Genomic DNA, 19,119 nt, shown 5'->3' on the forward strand with positions numbered 1-19,119 from the left:
CTTTTCTCCAGGCTGAGCCCCCCCAGCTCCCTCAGCTGCTCCTGCTGCTCCAGCCCCTTCCCCAGCTCCGTTCCCTTCCCTGGACACGCTCCAGCCCCTAAATGTCCTTCTTGCACTGAGGGGCCCAGAACTGGATACAGGACTCGAGGTGTGGCTTCACCAGAACAGGGAAAGAATCGCTTCCCTGGTCCTGCTGCCGCTCCATTTGACACAAGCCAGAGGTGCCTTTGGTCTTCTTGCCCACCTGGGCACACGCCGGCTCACGTTCAGCCGGCTGTCAACCAGCACCGGGAGAGCCGCTTTGCAGCCGCTCCACCCCAGCCGTCAGTGCTGTGCCCGGAGCGCGGGGCCCGCTGGTTCCCCCTCCCGCCCCCTCACGCACCCAACATGGCGGCCGTTCCTGCCCCGCCCCTTCGCGCGGGAGCCGCGGCCGTGACGTCTCGCGCGCCGGCGCGGTGACGTCACGCGCAGCGCGTCCCGCCGGTGAGCGGCGGCCGCAGCCTGAGGGGTCCGTGAGGGGCCCCGGGGAGGGGTCGGGGCTTTGTGAGGGCTCCGGGCGGCGCTCACCGGGGTCACCGCTCCCCTGGGGCCCTCCGGCGCTGGGGCCGGGTGAGGGGCTCAGGGGGACATCGGGGGTGTCGGTGCTTTGTGTGGGCCGCGGGTGAGGGGCCCCGGGGGGTGTTCGGGGTATCGGTGCTTTGTGAGGGCCCCTGACGGTGCTTACCGGGGTTAACGCTCACCTGGGGCCGGGTGAGGGGCCCAGGGGAAGTGTTCGAGGGTGTCGGTGCTTTGTGAGGGCACCGGGCGGTGGTTACCGGGGTTACCGCTCCCCTGAGGCCCTCCCGGGCTGGGGCTGCTGGGCAGGGCGGGCGAGGGGCCTTGGGGGATTCAGGGGTGTCGGTGCTTTGTGAGGGCTCCGGGCGGTGGTTACGGGGGCTGCGGGGCCGTGAGGGGCCGGGGGTGTGAGCGCTGCCCGGTGCGGGGGTGACACTCTGACACTCCGCTGTGTGTCCCGCAGGTGTCCCGCCCTTTCTGCTGCGCGCGGTCCCACAGCGGCGGATCCATGTCTTTCCTTGTAAGTAAACCCGAGCGCATTAGGGTGAGTGTTGAAGACCTTCCAGCTTCCCTCGAGCCGGTACTGACGAGCCTCGCGCTTTGTGCAGAGGGGGCCGGGCCTGGAGAGCACCGTGAAAGCGCAGGGAAACTTAATTACGGGGTTAATTATAGGGCGGGGATGGGTGTGCGACCAGCGCTGGTTAAAAAACACTGTAAAGGATTTATTGCTGCACACGTATCTCCTTGGTGTGCAGTGGGCCTTGTAATGAAGAAAAAGGGCCATAATGCTGTTTATTTTCAGCTTTTCTTTAGGAAGTGGCCACCTCACCTGTGTCACCTGTTTTTGTGTGTTTTTCCCTTCACTTCGCTTGCAAAGCTAAACTCAGCAGCTGTGTTTGAGTCTGCTTTTTTAAGTGAGGAGGTTTCCTGCAACACAACCACTTTTAATGCCTTAAAATGGCACTGTTATAGACAAGTTTTGAGCTACTATAACCTAAACACTCGTTGGTGCTTTCTAGGACTGGCTTCCCTTGTGCTAAATAACATGAGCTGTTTTTTAAATTATTTTGCCAAGTAGACAAATTCTACCCTGGGAATGTTTGTGATTTACCATTTAATACTAACTTCGTGATCAATACTCTGCTAGCTTAAAATTGCATATTCTGCTTTTTATTATGTGTGTAGATATTTTTCTTTCTTTGAATTACAGTGTTGGATAGTGGTAGAACCAAATGCTGTGAAATTTCAAACATGAGTTCTGGAAGAGAACAACAACTTTACAACCTTTTTGTTCTAATCAATAGACATATAACTAAAATAATTAAATTCTCTAAGATATCACCTCATTGTAAATAGTGAAAGCTTTTTTTTTTTGTTTTTTTTAACACCCATTACACCCTAAAACCCAATTAATTTGCCTGTAAAAGGGAGTTGTTGCATGTTGGTAATTTTTGCTCTATGTGCATGTATCAAAAGTTGTTTGAATTATTAAAATGATGTTAATTTTAGTGCATGTTGGTTGGGAATAACAGCAGCACCTCTGGGGTGTCACAAAAAGGGAATGTCCTTTTCCAGAGTAAGGATATAACTGATGATGCAGCAAATCAGTTCCATAATTGTTGAAGTTACATGATTCTCTCCTGGGGTTTTTGTGGGGAAGGGGGAAAAGAAACTTGTCTCCAGCTGGAATAACTGATTATGTGGAGGATTTTTCTCTCTTTCAGCGGTGGGTGTCTGAGAAGTTCATTGTTGAGGGTTTAAGGGAGTTCGAGCTGTTTGGAGGTAAGTTCTCTACTCTCCTAAGATGACATTGTTAGAAATGTTTTATTTTAGCTGCAAGGTCTGTTAATTTGGTAGTAAAGACGTATCTTAACACTAAAAGAGGTGATTAAATCTGGTTGTAGCACCAGGTCTGGTTATTCAGGCTGGCTAAGCACAGAAATTTAATGTGGAAGTGTCCTTTGGAAATCAGTTCCATGTTGAATTACTGTACTATTTTTATCTGTGTTTCTCAACATAACCACTTTTTTCCTTATGCAAAAGGTGGATTTGGGGTTTGGTAAAGTTAATTTTCTGAGTAAAAGTGGATTTTGAAACTGCTGATGGCTCCCCAGTGTGCCTGCAGAGACCTGATGGGTTTGTGCTCTGCCTTGTGCATAAAACCCAAAATTGCCCACTAGGATGCAGAATTCCTGATCAATGACATGGAAAAAATCAGCATGGGAAATATGTCTAGACCTTGAGCTTTCAGGTGGAATGGAAGAATTTTTATTGCTTTGAATAATTTTCGATAGTTTCTTCTGTATTTAAGTGTCATCTCTGAATGTGTTTAGAATCATGAAGAGTTTAGGTTGGAAGAGACCTTTGAAGATCATGTAGTCCACCCCCCTGCCATGAGCAGGAACATGGCAGAGGGATAATTAGGGCTATAATTAAAAAATTGTCACCTTACATTTCTGTCAAATATATGAACAGTAGCACTATTTGAATCTCTTTAATTCCCATATGTGTGTTGAAATTTTACATAAATTAAATAATAACAAAGAACTGTGTGTATGTGGTATCAGAAAGTGTCATGTAGGGTTGTTTGCTCAGTTTTCCAACTATATTTGAATGGGTGTCTGTTGAACACAACATGGTGAACAATTAATTTCTTTACTCCAGAGCAGCCTCCGGGTGACTCTCGGAGAAAAGTAAGTGACTTGTGCAGGCTGTGGTGCTGTGGTTCATTGCATGGAGATTATTCCTTGTGGAAGTTTGATTTTTTCTTTTTATCTTAGTTATATATCTCATCTCTGTATTTAGCTCTACGAGTGTGGAAACAGGTTTCACCCTGGAGTGGAGATTTTGGTGTGTGGTTTTCAAACTCTTATGTGAATCAGCCAAAAATTTAAACTCAAGGCTCTTGGATTTGTATTGGTGTCGTCATCCCCTCTCCCCCCAGCCTCTTGAGGGTCTCTTTTTGAGGTGATTTAGAGCTGATTGTTCAGAGAATGAAGGAAGGGGTTAGTTTGGTGGTCATTTTCAGAGCCAATTCAATGCCTGATTTGCCTCCTAAAAAGTAAAATCACTCCCAGCCATGGGGTGTTCAAAACTGTACAGCCAAAATGTGGCAGTTGAAAGCTTCACCTTGGTGGTGTTTGTTCTCCAGGACCTGATCACTCTCTGGTTCATAATGAGCACATAAAATAGCACAACTTACAAGACAGTATTTTTGTCAAAATGATTCCCCACCACCCCACAACACACTGAAACATCTCTGTGTGCAGGTGTTGCTCAAGTTTAAGTTAATTACAAACATGAATTAAGTGTGATTTGATTATAACTGTGTCAGTTCAAGTTTCTTATAATTGATTTTTGTGCCAGTGTCTGTAATTTACTGTCACAAACAAAGCTGAAAATAGGAGGTGTATTTGGAATGTTTTGTATAAAATTGAGTCCATTCACACCTTTTTGAAAGGCTGAGTGTTACCATATGCTGGGCTGGAAGCAAGTTGAGATTAGCATCTGTTTTGGTTTTGTTTAAGTATTCACTTGGGGTTTGGACACTTTTGCTGATTCTCATTTTGAATTTTATATCTAAATAAAAGCCTTTTTTTTCCAGCAAGGCTGTAGAAAAAAGTAAATAATTTGGGGAGAGGGGTGGGAGGAAAATTTTTGTTGCTTGTGCTGCAAGTGAGTGAGGGAATGAGGAGGTGGAGAGGAAGGCAGCAGAACAAAACTGATATTCCCTCTTCCTAACTCAGAGGAATGTCATTTGGCAAATGCAGATCCTTGCAAGCATCACATAACTGATTGTGCTGTGGCATTTATACCAGTAGTTGCCTTTCAAAGGCTAATTTCCTTTAAATCTATCTCAAATTAAATCAGCTCCAGGAGCTGTTAAACCAGCTCTGAGTGAATGCCAGGCCATAAAGCTGCCTTTGACCATACACCAAAAGTTATCCCGTGTGAAACCACTGAGGAGCTTTTTGCAGTATCTCATAAGTGACATTTCAGTTTAACTTTCTTTTTTTTGAACTCTTGTATGATGTTGATAAGTTCCTGGTAGAGCTCCTTTTGCATTAACTCTGTTATTGGTCACTGCTAACATGAGGAGAGGTGAGTGAAGACCTCCTACTGGAAGACCTAAAAAGAGAATTTACAGCATCTTTCCATTACTGTACAGCCTACACCATTAATAAGATTAAATTTATTTAATTCTTTGCATCTGTTTTGTTGGCTCGTGCTCTGTCTGGAGTGGACTTTAATCAAGCAAACCACTCACATATTGCTCAGTGTCTCACCAGCTGTCACTGCTCCATAACTGCTTCCCAGCCTCCTGCTTCCATCTCCTTGGTGGTGCCTTCCTGCTTCAGAGGCTTCCATCTGCCTGTGTGTCTCTCCTGGCAATCTGGCTGTTGGCAGGACTGTGTGAAATTGTTGCAAGAAGTCCTGAATGACACAGTTGGGATCAGAACTGACAGGCCTCTTTAGCAGAAGTTTGAAATCCTGAGTGGGAAGTTGCTGCCTCTTCTGAGCCAAGGAACAGCACTGCAGTCTTAGGACCAGGAGAAAGGATTTGAGAGTGCTGGTCCTGAGACACGACTGAGTTGTTTGAGCTGAAATTATACCCTAGCACTGGTCACAAATCTTAATTTTTGCCCTTTCCCTTATTGGAAAAATATTTTAAAGGTAGGCAGTGTGCTGTTCATAGCCAGCTGAAAAGGTGGAACTTGGGAAGTGTGACTCTTTAGTTTACTCCCAAAGTACACTTGGGGACCCAGAGGTAATTTTCAGCAAAGTCCTGTCTGTGCTCTTTGCATTCACCCTGTGCTGAGGGTAGAACAGGCAGTTCCTTGTTTTTCAGCTGTCACTGTGTTGTTTCCATCTTTCAGTGATGGAAATAAAAAAAGGGAGTTTGCTGTGGCACTAGGAAAAGGCACAAACCTCTCCTGCTTCATGTACCATGAGAGAAGGACTGATAAAGGGCATTTGCTGTTGATGAAGAATGAGGTGGAAAAATTGAGCTGACGTTCCAAATGTCAGGAGGAGTTAATGTGCTGGAAATTCGAGATAACTAAAGAGGATTTTAGACACCAAATAAATTCTGATCCCCATTTGGATGCGTTCCTGGTGACTTTGGAATTTGAGGGAGTTGGAAGGCATAAAGGAACTTTGTAAGAATGTTGAAGTTTATCATCTGCAAAATCCTGCTTGGGAAGATTTATGTGTATGAAAATGAGGCAGAAAGCTTTATGTCAGATGGAGTGAGGGAAAGCTGACAGGCTTGGGAATGCTGCTTCCCCATGTAGTGGTGGGGCTTTTTTATCCCTTTTTTCCCTCCTTTTTTTTTTTTTCCTGTAAGCACTAATGCTTTGCAGTTTTTGTCTTCATTTGGAGCTTCTCTTTTCACATGTGTCTGATTTTCTTCATCCCTTGTGCCATTCAGCTAAGCAGCTTCAGCTGTGCTGGGCTTATCCCAGGTGAGCAGGGGGAAAACAGGAGCCCCGGCACCCACCAGGAACTGCCACAGCAAAGGGAAGTGCTGGGAACAAGCTTCCCTTTGGCTCTTGCTCAGGCAACAGGATGGTGTCACAGGAGTTTGTAATTCATGGGAGAAAGGCAGTTACCTTAAAGCAGTGCTCAGGCTCTCCTGGGAAATAATAATTGGCTTTATCCAAATATTCCTGAATAAATTCTAGCATACAGTGATTAACAACCTACCTGTTACTCGTTTGGTAACACAGATCTCTGGATCTTCTGAAATGAGGCATCTCCTGAATTTCAGTTGATAAATGACTATTTAAGAGTATTATAACAGCAATTAAATCCTCTTCTGTATTCAGTACTGCCATTATTTTGAGGTGTGTGATGATATGAGGTGATTTTTCCAGCAGGTGATCTTTGTTTCTTTTGACCTGACTTCCTTTTTTCCCCCAGACAAATGAGGCGAGCTCCGAGTCGATAGCCTCTTCCCCTAAAAGGGACACCATGAGCAACTTCCTTCCAGACAGCAGCTGCTATGAGTTGCTCACCATCATAGGTAAGTCTGGAGGGCTGGAGGATCAGGGTCTGTTTTGCAGAGAAAACAGCTTGGACAGATCGTTGGCCTTTTCTTGATTGATTGCTTATTTTTGACATTAGGTGTCTGTCATCTTTGATTTTAAACTCACTTGAATAAAAAATGAGATGCCAGTCCTGAAGGTTTTCAGCTGGGAGGTGGGTTAATGATACTGGGGCTGCAGTACAGTCAGCAGAAGCAGCCTGAAACCTGTCCTTGGGGCTCTTAATCACTTTATTTCTACCTCAGTCTTGAATTTGAAGGACAGGATAATATTACTGGCTAGGAGGATCCCTCTCAATGGGAGGAAAGTGGTATCTGATGGAATGATTATTCTTTTTCACAAGGCCAAAAATAGTTTCAGTAAACGAGTGTAAAGATGATCGAAGGGTCAAGGGCTGGAGGACTCCTCCAGAGGGCTGTGCTTCCAGAGGTGTTGCTGAAGCTTTAATGCCTTTTCTTTCAGGCAGAGGCTTTGAAGACCTGATGGTTGTGAACCTGGCCAGGTATAAACCCACAGGAGAGTATGTGACAGTCAGAAGAGTGAACCTGGAGGCCTGCACAAACGAGATGGTCACGTTCCTGCAGGTACCACCAACCCACCATGCCAGCTGAGGAGAGGACAGAGACAGCTAGAGCTGTGCTTAGCAACACTGCAGCCATCTTTCTGCATTTACTAAACCTAATCAAAACATCTTTTTTTTTTTATTTCAGGGGGAACTTCATGTTTCCAAGCTCTTCAACCACCCGAACATCGTGCCATACAAAGCAACCTTCATAGCTGACAATGAGCTGTGGGTTGTGACATCTTTCATGGCCTATGGTAGGTGCAGAGGGGATACCTTTGTCTGACCATCATATTGTGTGAAATGAAATGAAGTGGAAGAGGTGAAGTATCCTTGGGGCTTTTGTTCTGACAGGTGGTGTTTTGTTTCTTTTTAGGCTCTGCAAAAGATTTAATCTGTACCCATTTTATGGATGGGATGAGTGAACTGGCCATTGCATACATCCTCCAAGGTGTATTGAAAGCACTTGACTACATCCACCACATGGGCTATGTACATAGGTATTAAAAAAATAAATTGACCCATTTTCCTTCTTTTGGAAGCTCTTGGAAATGCTGCTCAGAGTAGAGCAGAGAGGATGATTCAGGAGACACTGAACACATTAAGTTTTGTATTTGCTGTTGGAGCAAATCAGTTTGATACTCATGGGAGATGATATCAGTGACCTTAACAGGCTGCAGGAAAGTGTCACTGTGGAACAAATTTATCCCAAAGACCACTGTGTCTGAAATCACAGCCCATAAGCTTTAGCCCTGCATTTCTCCTTGCCACAGAAACATTCTTTGGGAACATGCAAAGGGGGTGAAGAGAGTCCTGTTAATGTTTGTAGAAGTGGTCCCAGGATGGTTGTTTAGGAGTCTCAGTGTCCTGGTAGGAGGCTGATCAGGTGTTGTCCTGTGCACTGAGCTGTCCAGTGAAGTAAAGGCAGAGAACCTGACTGTTTTTCCCTTCTTTTCCCAGGAGTGTCAAAGCCAGCCATATCCTGATCTCTGTGGATGGGAAGGTGTACCTCTCTGGCCTGAGGAGTAACCTGAGTATGATCAACCATGGGCAGCGACTCAAAGTTGTTCATGACTTCCCCAAATACAGCATCAAAGTGCTGCCTTGGCTCAGTCCTGAGGTCTTGCAGCAGGTGTGTTTAAAAAACCTGCTTGTGTTTAGTGATCTGTGGCATCTCTGTGTAATATTCTGAGTTGTCAGGGCACCTTCAGGGGGTGTAAGGAGGGGGGACATGACAAAACCCACAGAGTCACTTTTTGTTGTGATGAGCTCTGTCCTTTTTTTCTGTCCTTTTTACCTCAAACAGTGACCCCCTAGCAAGGGGAAACTTGTATTCCTGTTGGAAGGGGAAATTGCTGAACAGAAAGAAGGTGTTTAAATGCAAGGAAAAGGAAGGGTAGAGACTAGAGGGAACAGATTTGGGGTGGGTGCAGGGAAACTCTGACAAAGTTATCTATTTGATTAAATAGTTTAACTGTAGGTACCTCTACAGATTGTCTCATTAGGAAAGGGTCACATCAGGTGCCAGTTACCCCAAGGCAGATGCCAACCTTACTAGCTGGCTGACTGCAGTTGCACAAGTGTTGCCCTTAACTGCGTGTTTTAACAGACCAAAACACCCCACCACAATAAACCAGTCTGTCTGTGGGTTGTGCTGTTCCTGCTCCAATCATGTGGCTTTGCTGACTTGCATATCAAATCATGGCTGTTGCCCAATCCATCACATCTAAGTCCCCAGGGCTGATTTTTCTTTTCCCTTTCATGTAGAACCTGCAGGGTTACGATGCAAAGTCTGACATTTACAGCGTGGGGATAACGGCCTGTGAGCTGGCGAATGGACACGTCCCGTTTAAGGACATGCCTTCCACTCAGGTGAGGCTTGGAAGCTGCTCCTTTCTCAGCCTTTGTCCTGGCACATGGAAGTGCTTTGCTGCGCTGGGATGTGAGGGCAGAAGGCTGCTGTGCCTGTGGGAGTGGGAAGTCTCAACTGTCTTGCTTGCTGTCTGTCATGTTGCCTGTGCCCTGCTCTTCCAGATGCTCTTGGAGAAGCTGAATGGAACCGTTCCCTGCCTGCTGGACACCACCACGATTCCTGCTGACGAGCTGACTATGAAGACATCCCGTTCCAGTGCTAATTATGGGATGGGTGAGAGCACGGCCGTCAGCAACGTGCGGGCGGCCAACGGAGAGCCAGCCCTGCACCCCTATCTCCGCACCTTCTCCACCTACTTCCATAACTTCGTGGAGCAGTGCCTCCAGAGGAACCCTGACTTCAGGTAAAGCCAGGTGAAAGCTGCTCTTCACACCTGGTTAAGCTGTGGGAGTCAGCAAAGTTCAAAGTTTTGTTTCCCGAAGTGTGGTGGAGGGAGGATGTGCTCCATCCACTGAGGAGAGCAGTCCAAGTGTGTAAAACAGAGCACTTTCTATGAGAGAGCCTGAAGGATTCCTTGACACCCTTCTTTGGGGAGTAAATGGTGCTGCACATCAAGAAAACAAACTGAACAACTTGAATTTCTGGCCCCTGTAAGACCACTTTTACCAGTTCCCATCACTCTGCTCTTCAACCAGCAGAGAATTATGATGGGAAGGGATCAAGAGCTGCATTTTCCTCTGTGGTGAGGGCAGGGTCATCTATAACCATGACAGACTTCTCTGGCATGTCCCAGTGCTTGGAAGCTGTCCTTGGCCAGATGTTGGGGGGAGCAAGTAGGTAACTGGAAGGTTAGAAAGAAGGTGGAACTCACATAAAATATGTGATTTAAATACCTAATAACTGTGCTACTGGTGACAAAAGAGAGATACCCAATAAATGAGAAATGGGAGAGGCAGGAAGGACTGGTCTTTTCTTTCTTCTGCTACCTGACTTCAAAGGCTGACATGTTTTCTTGTGTGCTTACTTGATTCTCCCTCCCTTCCACAGGCCAAGCGCAGGCGCTCTGCTCAGTCACCCCTTTTTCAAGCAGGTAAGGAACTACTTTATCTGCAGGTAAAGCACAGTGGCTTTGCTGTAGTTGTCTTGCTGTGTCCCTGAACCTGTTGAGTCGCTGAATTCTCTGTGCTCTGAAGGGCTGAGTCAGTTTGGTGGCTGCAGTGCAGTGCTGATCCTCTCATCCTCCTGGGCGTGCATCTCTTATCCAACAGGGCTTGTAAATCTGCCTGTCCCACGTGTCACAGCAGCTCTTCACCCACAGGCTGTTGAGTTCTGGGGCGAGGCAGTTCTAACCTGGTCCTTCACGAGCCCAAACAAGTGATCTGTGGGTTTCCTGCCGGGTGTTGCTGCCCAGGGGTGGAGCAGCACCCGAGTTCTCTCCGCTCTGTGCAGATCAAGCGCCGCGCGTCCGAAGCGCTCCCGGAGCTCCTGCGCCCCGTCACCCCCATCACCAACTTGGAAGGGACACAGCCCCAGGATCCCAGCGGCATTTTTGGGCTGGTGTCAAATCTGGAGCAGCTGGATGTGGATGACTGGGAATTCTAGAAAAGCAGGGACTACGCCGAGTTCTGGAGGAGCTCTCTGGACATTGTATTTATTGGTCCTGCTCATAAAAGCTGATGAATGTTACACACAGAAGAGTTTACAGGTCCTTGGGAAGGAACTTCTACTGCCTGTTTACTTAAGAAGTAGCCTGGAAACATGGACAGGCCTGAGCTGGGAAAGGATCAACCCAAGGAACTGTGCAGTGCCCAGAGCCCCCACCCTTGTGGCTGAGCACTGGTAGATCACTTGAGGGGGTTGAGTGAGTTTGTGTAGTTATGGTCTCTATTTATGTGTTTCTAAAAATCACTGGCTTCCTCCTGTCACAGTTGAGGCTGCATGTCCCTACCCTCTGTGGTTCTTTCTCTTTTAAGGGTGCCTTAGAATTGAGGGGAGGTGGGCAGCTCCTAGTTTTGGGCATTCTCTTAGAACTAGTCAGATTCCTGTTACAGCGTTGTCACAGGGCAAGATTTGATGGGGACAAAAGGGATTATGTTCTTAGTTACTGCTTTGTTATGGAAAATGGGAGATCAAAGACAACCTGGTGCCATTCCAGGCACTCTTGCTGCACTGGGCATTCCTCTGCAGCACTGGATTCTGCCAGTTCTGGAGAGGCTTTTGAAGACTCCTCCCTCGATGCTGAGCACTCTGAACTCCAGGTCAGACAGGACCTTCCAGCCTCCCCTCCCAGCTGCCTCTGTCACCAGAGCAGTGGATGCCTGTACCACAAACCAGCTTTTTTATCCCCATCTAGTTGAACCTCATGCTATCTGGGCTGGTTTCACAGCACACAGCACTCTTACCAGCTTGTTCTTAGTGATTTACCCTGGCAGAGAGGAACAGTAAGTTGATTTTCCTGCTAAATCCTCTTGCTGATGACTCCTGCACAGAACTGAACTTCACCCCTCCATCACCATTGCTCTTCTGCCTTCCCTGACTGACTGACAGGTAAAAGCTGCTCACGTGGCTCCCTGTGATTCACGGCTGTGTGACCCTGCCCTGCTGCTGTGGCAGCTCTCCCCCATTCCACGGTGTTTGGGGTTTTTTTGGAGGTGTATTCAAGGCTTTTCGTTTGACTTTTCCAAGGACCACTGGTGCTGGAGGTCGTCTACTCTTTATTGGAGCACTGAGATCTTTGTGTGGGTGCAGTTGATGGGAGTAGTGGTGCTGGCAACGGGTCCTTCTTGTATTTATAAACTGTACTTGAACCCAGATAAAGTTTGTTACTCTAGTTTTTTGCCAAAACAAATAAAATATTTCTGAAGTTGTTTTTTAAGTCTGCTGTTTCTGCAGGCTGATGGGAGTGAATCAGAGGGTGACAGAGGCTGGCTGTGCATACTTGCTCTTATCTCCATACAGGTCACCAGTTCATTGCAGCTGCCTTCATGTTTCAAAGACATATTTCAGTGAAATCAAGAAGCTGCAAACACCTGCACTTGCTCTTTTCTGAAACTTTCAGTGAAACCCTTCTCCCAGCACAGGGCTGTTTGTAAGGTCAGGCCCAGTTTCTCCCCAAGATCAGGTTTGTCTCCTGATTTAATCTTATTAGAGTAAGTGGATCTTAATTTCTTGGTTTGCTATGAAGTCTGCAGTTTGCAAAAATCCTTATCAGGGCTGAATCCCTGGTACTTAAAGCAAGAAAAAGCACAGTACCACTTGTCATGAAACCTTTGGGGCTCAGTGAATGATGGTTGGGGGCTGGGTTTTCTCACAAACAGGGCAGATTCAGGAGGTGTGCTGCCCACTGAAGTTCCATCCCTCACAAGTTCTAGTAACCAAGACAGGAGGGCATAAATCCCCAATACCTGCAGTGCTCCAGCCTGCTTTCCCCTGAGTTAGCATTTTTAGGGTGAAGGATGAACTTGATGCCAGCTCATATTTCTCATCCCTGTCCCTGTTTGCAGCTTGCTTCATGCTCAGAGCTTATGGACTTAAATTAACTTGGATAGTTTTATGCTTACACAGCAGCAGGATCAGTGCAGAATTAGGAGTGAACAGCAGCCCCTTGGCCAGAAGCAGTGAGTTATGAACTGAACATTCAGCTTTCAGCATCTCCTTCCCCGGGTGCATTGGGGTCCTGGGGGTAGCAAACAGCTCTACTCAGCCACAACTCGGAGCCTGACCTTACCTGTTCTGCCAGAGCAGCAAACCAGGAGTCCAGCACAGCTGGACACTGTTCCAGTAGCTGCTGGTTGGAAACACAACCCCTGGCTCCAGCTGTGAGGTTTGTTTTTTTTTTTATCCTACAAAAGCTTTATTCAGTTATATACAAAACAGGGTGCTCTGCTACTGCGGGTCCTCGCCGTGGTCTGACTGCTGCTCCTCCTCTTCCTCCCCTTTGTGTTTTTCCAGTTTTGCCATGAGCTCTGAAAAACAGGAACAGGCAGGATGAGGTGACAGGTGCAGGGCCTGTCCCACACCAAAGCCAGGTCCTGTGAACACCCAGAACCAGGGCAGCTACTGAAGATCCTTTGCCTGCAGAGGCTCAGCTCAGAGGGTATCAGTGTTGGCTGAGTCCAGGCACGAGCTGGACAGTCACTCCATCACTGCCTTACTGATGGGACAAGCTGCTCCCCTGGCATATCCCCCTTCCCTCTCCAGAACTCACTCCCTGGATTTCCACACCAAGGGCAAGCACAGACCCTCATTTTGCACCCACTGAGCCTCCCAGGCCATGATTTAATATCTCCTGGCACTAATAAAGCTCTGCTGGCAGCCAAGAGCTCTCAGCTCCAGGGCCAGGCCCAGCACCAAGAAGATCCATCAGGAGCTGGTGCCTTTGCTGCTCTGGAAGGTCTCTCCCCAGGGGTGTGTTACCTTTTGCTGGGTTGAAGACCCCGTTGGTTTGCTTGTCACAGACGTAGCAGCGCTGGGATTTGCGATAGTGCTGGAGGGCACAGCTCTCACAGAAGTAGTGCCTACACCTGCAGGGAGACACAGGGCTCACTGAAGTCACCAAACACAACCACTGTGGCCTGCAGGCAAAAATTACACTGCTGGTCCCCAGGGGAAGCAAAAGTGAGCTGCAGGCAGAGCTTCCCCTGCATCCCTGTCCCAGTGAAGGTGTTTTGGCACTGCTTCACTGATGCAGTGACAGCACAGAGCCACCAGTGACCTCTTCTGACACAGGTACCAGGACAGCCAGCAGTGTGGGAGAGGGCTGCCCTCAGCCTCCTCCTCCTCACCAAGCTCTTGGCTTCCCCATTCTCCCATTTCTCTGCTCAGGCAGTGCAGTGTGCCATTCCAGGAGGAATGAAGGCGTGACAAAATCCCAAGGTGGAAGGGAAAAGTTATGTAATGAGTCAGCATCTGTGAAAATCTAAGAAGTGCCTGAACAAGGGCTTGAGATCCCTTCCAAGGGGATGCTCCAGATGCAGCTATGAGGCTCCCTGGTTCTCAGAGGACTTCCCCACCCACCAGAAAGCCATGGCAGACAACAGGCAGGTTCCACCCACAGCCTGTGGGCAGTGTTTGTCTCAACAGTGAACGACTCATGAGCTGAATCCACAGCAGACACGTAGCTCCTCATGCCAAACCACCACTCACTTGGTGACCACGGGGTTCTTGAAGGAACTTCTGCAGATGAAGCATTTGAAAGGCATGTCCTCCTCATCACTGCTCACCTCGTAGTTCTCCTCATCTGCAGAAGAGAGAGTGAACCAGACCAGAGCAAGAGCAGCCAGCCCAGCCCATGTGTGGGGCATGAAATATTAAATATGAGGAGAGCACAGCAGGTGGGATTGAATCTGTGCTGGAAACAACGGAGCTCTGGCATCTGGGTGTTGCTGATGTCAGTAACACATGTGGGCCTGGGCTATAATTAGGGCTAATGAGCCAGCGGGCCTGTTGCTCATCTCACAAGAGCAAATTCCTTTCTACCTCACCCACTCACTGCTATAAAGAGAAACATCCTCCAGCCCCCTCATGTTTTTTAGACTTTCTTCCAAACCAGCTGCCACCAAAACTCTGGCTCCAACTGAACAGAGAACACCCTCTTCCCCTTGAGCTGCACAGCAACGCTCACGAACCCTGGGCCACAGCTATGGGCACTGAGTGAGAAAAGCTGATGTGCCCAGGGAAGGGTCACAGCTCCTGGGCATCCGTGGGACAGATGGTCCCATCTCTCCAGCTCCACAGACCCACACAACAGCAGGGCTCTCCTGTCACAGAGCAACAGGGGAAATCACCCTCTGGAGTGGAGTCACTGGTGGTCCAAAAGCAGCAGCTCTAAGCTTATCCTGCAGCAGGGAGTTCCACAGCTTTGGAATAAAGAGCCCTTTGCTGTCTCACACTGCACACACCAGGGTTTGGATTAATACTAGACTGAAATCCACGATGAGAGGCAGGATGGGGTGGCCTCCTCCCCCAGAGGGGCCGTACCGTTGACCCCGTAGCGTCCCTCGTCCAGCTCCCGCTCGATCTGCCAGCCGTGCTTGTAGTCCGAGCGGTCGTGCAGGAACTTGCAGCTGTCTGAGCAGCACAAGGAAAAGAGGAATCAACAGCCAGGCTGGGAGGGCACAGTGTTACCAGCACGTTCATTCCTGAGCTTTGCCCAGCAGGTGAAATTTGGTTGCTCCCCGCTCCAGGGCAGTGCCAAACTCCTGGAGCAGGTACAGGATCCCTCAGTGTTGACAGGCTGGGAGGATCGTTCTCCCTGTGCCACAGGGACAGTGCCAGCAGTTAATACATGTGGGAAGTGGGATAAGGAACAGGAAATCCCATCCCTCCCATGGCCTCAGTGGGCCCACACACCTGTGGGAATGTGGTCAGTGGGACAACCCAAGGGTCCCTCCCAGGACTCCCACAATCCCTAATTAGAGGCCCTGGGCTTTCAGGAGGGCCAGCACAAATGACAAGAACGTTCCATGAACAGCTCTGCACCAGCATCACACCCCAGCCCTGCACAGAAGTGCCTGTAAATCAGTCTCAGCATCACAAAAGGGGATCAGAGCTGCACTGGATCCCTTTGCAGACCTGGTGCATCACTGTTTCAGCTGCAGGGACGATCCACTCACCCCCAAAGCCACAGAACCCCGTCTCTTTGTAGTCCTTGCAGATGTCAGGCTGGTAGTCCCATCGCACCGTGGCCCGAAGGTGCTCCGGAGCACGGATGGGGCCTTTCCTGAAAGGGGGGAGAGGGCTCAGGGTGCCTGCACAGCACCCCTGGAGCAGGGCCTGGCCAGAACCAGGCACCAGCCCTGTCAGACAAACAGAAACCGGCAGTGACAGCAAAGTTCAAGCCCCAAGCAGGTGCCTTTGGGATGGTCCCAGTTGCCCAAGGCTCATCCCAACCCACCTGACCATTCCTGAAGAGGCGTTTCCCATGGACGTGTCCTTGGGCTTCACGTACTTCTGGTAGTTGTTAATGCCACGGTAAATTTTGTCATCTTCCTTTCCTCTCAGCTCCTGGGAGAGCAAGAAGAGGTGATTAGGATCAGGAAAGCTTCATGACAGGTTAGCTGTCACCACTCTGATACCAGCCTCCCTTCCTACCCTGCCCTCCTTGACACCAAGATGCCAACAAAGCCACAGAATTCCCTATTTGCAAGGGTTGCACTCTTGGTTTTTCAAGTTTCCAGGGAAGTAGAGACTCCAACTCTTGCTGGTGTGTAGAAAGGGATGAGTAAAGCACAGGCACTCCTGCTGCAGAGCACCAGCTCCTCAGAGCAAGGCTGACTCACCTCCTGGATTTTCTGGCTGCGCTCGAAGATGGCCTGGGCGTCCTTCTCCTTCTCCGTGTCCAGTTCATACACTGCTGTGGCTCCCATGTCTTCTGGGCCAACAGGTTTCTGAAAAGCAAGGAAAACTTGTGACAAGAGTGGAGGGAAAACCTGGACAAGGCAGGGAGCTCCCTGGCTACCTGAAGGGTTGTCAAAGAGCAAGAACTGGACACACCTGATTTACCTTCTATCAGTTTCTGCCATCCCTTGGCACTGCCAGGGAGAATCCCCCATGGGCTGGAGGCTGATTCCTCACTGCTCCCAAATTTTAGGCTGCAGTCAGGAAACACTTGGCCTTATTTTACTCCTGCACACTCAGTCCCAGCTCAGCTGGAAGCTGCACTCAGGTCTCCCATGTCCAACACTTCAACCACGGGACCCTCCTGCCCACACACGGGATGTCACATCTGAACTTCTGACCTAGCTGGGGGCGGCCAAAATTCAGTTTTAACACAGTGATCTGGTTTAGATTCCTCTGTAATGGACTGAACAGACACCTCTTCCTAGGTTTTATCAGATCTTCAGGAACAGCTGCACAGAAACCAAAGAATAATTACAGCCAGCCTCAATTAAACACAAATCCAACTTGGGTGCCAGAAGCTTCTGGAGACCAAAGCTGTCACCTCCTCCTGTCCCTTCCCATGCTCTCCAGCAAGGAGGGCAAACAAAGAGCCCTCTGGGAGCAGCTTAAAGCAGTGAATAATCACAGCACAAGGTTATTTTCATATTTGTCTCTAATGCTACAAGGAGACCTCAGTCTGACCCTGAGCTTTGCCTGGGGACAGACAGGAATTATTCCCATTTACACAGAGAACACACAGTAAGGAACCAGCTCTGAAGAGGAACATATGTTGATATCTTCTTCTAATCCTACTGATATCCTGCTCAGGCTGATACTGATGGGCAAAAATGTCACTGGATCAAGAGGGAACTAAGAGTAAAACCTATTGGAGAGAACAATTTGAGCTGTGCCCAAACTTCACAGCTGATTTCTCTCCAGCCCAGCTGTTACAAGGACACGCCACCCATCAACCCCAAGAAACCAATGACCTCTCTGCAGCTTTTACTCCATCAGGAATCACAGGGACAAAGACAGGAGCACCTTCTAAGTCACCTCGAATTCCTTGGGAAGGAAAGTGGTCCCACACTGAAAACACAAACCCAGCAGTTGGGCAAAGCTGATCCAAGTGCTCCCTCTCCTGAAAATTCTGTGCAATGTTGGGCAAGTCCAGTGGGAAGGGACAGGCCAACCTTTGATGGCCCCCAGTGGAAGGATGGACTATCAGAATAAACCCAGCACAAGGTGCTTGGCTGCTGAGACAGGGGGGTGCATCCACAGATAAACAAGAGGGAATGGCTGCTCCCACACTCACAGATCCTCTCTCTCAAGTGTGGGATCCACAGTGCCACCGAGGTGACAGCCCAGCCCCCCTGCTGCCCGTCCTTACCGCCGACCTGGTGGATTTGTAGGTGACCCCGATGTCCTTGGCAGGGTCCTCGTCCTCACTGCTGCTCGGGGCGTACTCCGGCCTCTCCCTGGTGCACCTCCGGGTCTGAGGGGCGGCAGGGCAGGGATTGGGGGTGGAAGGGCCCAGCACTGGCCCTGGCTGGAGCCTGGCAGGCCCTGGAGTGCCCCCTGGGCGCTCCCCTTACCTTCTGGATCATGGGGTTGGGGGTCTCCCGCCGCCGCTCCTTCCTCACCACCGTGCTGCCCTCCTCCCCGCTGCTCTCTGCGGGGACAGCCCGGCCTGACGCTCTGCCGGGGGCAGGCCCGAGGCCCGAGGCAGCCTCCCCCCGGGGACAGCCGCGGGAGGCCGGAGGAACCTTCCCCCCGGGGCAGAGCCCTTCACCCCCCATGGCACCGGGAAGGGTCACAGAACCACACAGAATAAATACCCTCAGCTGGGAGGGACCCACAAGGATCGTCCAGTCCAACCCGCGGCCCTGCCCAGGACACACCAGCAATCCCACCCTGTCCCTCAGAGCGTTGTCCAAACCCTCTGGAGCTCTGGCAGCCTTGGGGCCGTGCCCACTGCCCTGGGGAGCCTGGTCAGTGCCAACCACCCTCTGGGGGAAGAACCTTTTCCTGAGATCCAACCTGACCCTCCCCTAGCACAGCTCCAGGGGTCCTTCCCGCCCTGTACCACACGGACACAGGCTGAGGAAGGCGGCCGGGCCCCTCCGTGTGGGCAGCGCTGGGGGCGGCACCAGGCCCTGCCTCGCCTTCACAGCGCACCGACCCTCCGCGGCCCGGCTTCCCGCGCCCCCGGGGTGCCCCCAGCCCTCACCCTGCTCCTGGTCGCTGCTGGGCCGTTTCCGCCGGCCCCTGCCCGCGGCCCGGCCCCGCTTCTTGAACAAGAAGCTGCAGACGCTGCTCTCCTCCGCCATCTTGTGCCGCCGACACTGCGGGGGGGCGGATAGAGCGGCACGGGGGCGGCCGGTGCGGGCAGCGCCCCCTGCGGGCCGGGAGGGCTGAGCGCCCCGGGCTGCGCCAGGCCGGGCCGGGGGTCCCCGGGGGTCCCTGGGCCGCTCCCCGACCCCGATCCCCGACCCCGATCCCCGATCCCGCTCCCCGACCCCGATCCCCGACCCCGATCCCTCCTTCCGTCCCCTCCTGCTCCTTCCCGCGGCCCCCGAGCCCGGCAGCGGGGGCGGTTTCCGCGTTTCCCCGAGGGCCCGGCGGGTTTCCATGGCAACGGGGACGCCGCTGGGTCCCAGCGCCCCCCGGACCCCCCGGGTGGGCACGGGAGGGACCCCGGACCG

The 19,119-nt window shown here is 50.3% G+C and overlaps 2 protein-coding genes across 12 annotated transcripts; one reads left to right on the forward strand and one right to left on the reverse strand.

Annotated features, from left to right (window-relative positions):
* The first annotated feature begins 437 nt into the window (after positions 1-437).
* On the forward strand, positions 438-11,912 carry STRADA (STE20 related adaptor alpha). 10 transcript variants are annotated; one of them, XM_051768725.1, is made up of 13 exons: positions 438-508; positions 1,019-1,099; positions 2,280-2,337; positions 3,220-3,248; positions 6,478-6,580; positions 7,065-7,186; positions 7,313-7,421; positions 7,541-7,664; positions 8,125-8,296; positions 8,932-9,036; positions 9,199-9,440; positions 10,085-10,127; positions 10,487-11,912. In XM_051768725.1, the coding sequence occupies exons 2-13, from the start codon at positions 1,064-1,066 to the stop codon at positions 10,637-10,639; spliced, it is 1,296 nt and encodes a 431-aa protein (XP_051624685.1). In that variant the 5' UTR covers positions 438-508; positions 1,019-1,063; the 3' UTR covers positions 10,640-11,912. The 10 variants fall into 10 exon arrangements, with proteins under 10 accessions (XP_051624685.1, XP_051624690.1, XP_051624688.1 ...); XM_051768730.1 differs by having other exon boundaries at positions 439-508; positions 1,019-1,075; XM_051768728.1 differs by having other exon boundaries at positions 506-609.
* LOC127461188 (E3 ubiquitin-protein ligase RNF113A-like) lies at positions 11,614-18,753 on the reverse strand. 2 transcript variants are annotated; one of them, XM_051768738.1, is made up of 10 exons: positions 18,645-18,753; positions 18,010-18,086; positions 17,805-17,909; positions 16,318-16,425; positions 15,933-16,042; positions 15,652-15,758; positions 15,017-15,106; positions 14,183-14,276; positions 13,454-13,560; positions 11,614-13,002 (listed from the first exon to the last, which is right to left on the reverse strand). In XM_051768738.1, exons 1-10 carry the CDS (start codon positions 18,742-18,744, stop codon positions 12,923-12,925), a joined length of 978 nt encoding a protein of 325 aa, XP_051624698.1. In that variant the 5' UTR covers positions 18,745-18,753; the 3' UTR covers positions 11,614-12,922. The 2 variants fall into 2 exon arrangements, with proteins under 2 accessions (XP_051624698.1, XP_051624696.1); XM_051768736.1 differs by lacking the exon at positions 18,645-18,753 and having other exon boundaries at positions 18,010-18,624.
* Between the last annotated feature and the right edge of the window lie 366 nt (positions 18,754-19,119).

The sequence above is a fragment of the Manacus candei genome, unplaced genomic scaffold (assembly GCF_025592945.1).
Source record: "Manacus candei isolate 608988 ecotype Guabito, Panama unplaced genomic scaffold, ASM2559294v1 h1tg000096l, whole genome shotgun sequence".
Taxonomy (NCBI): Eukaryota; Metazoa; Chordata; class Aves; order Passeriformes; family Pipridae; genus Manacus; species Manacus candei.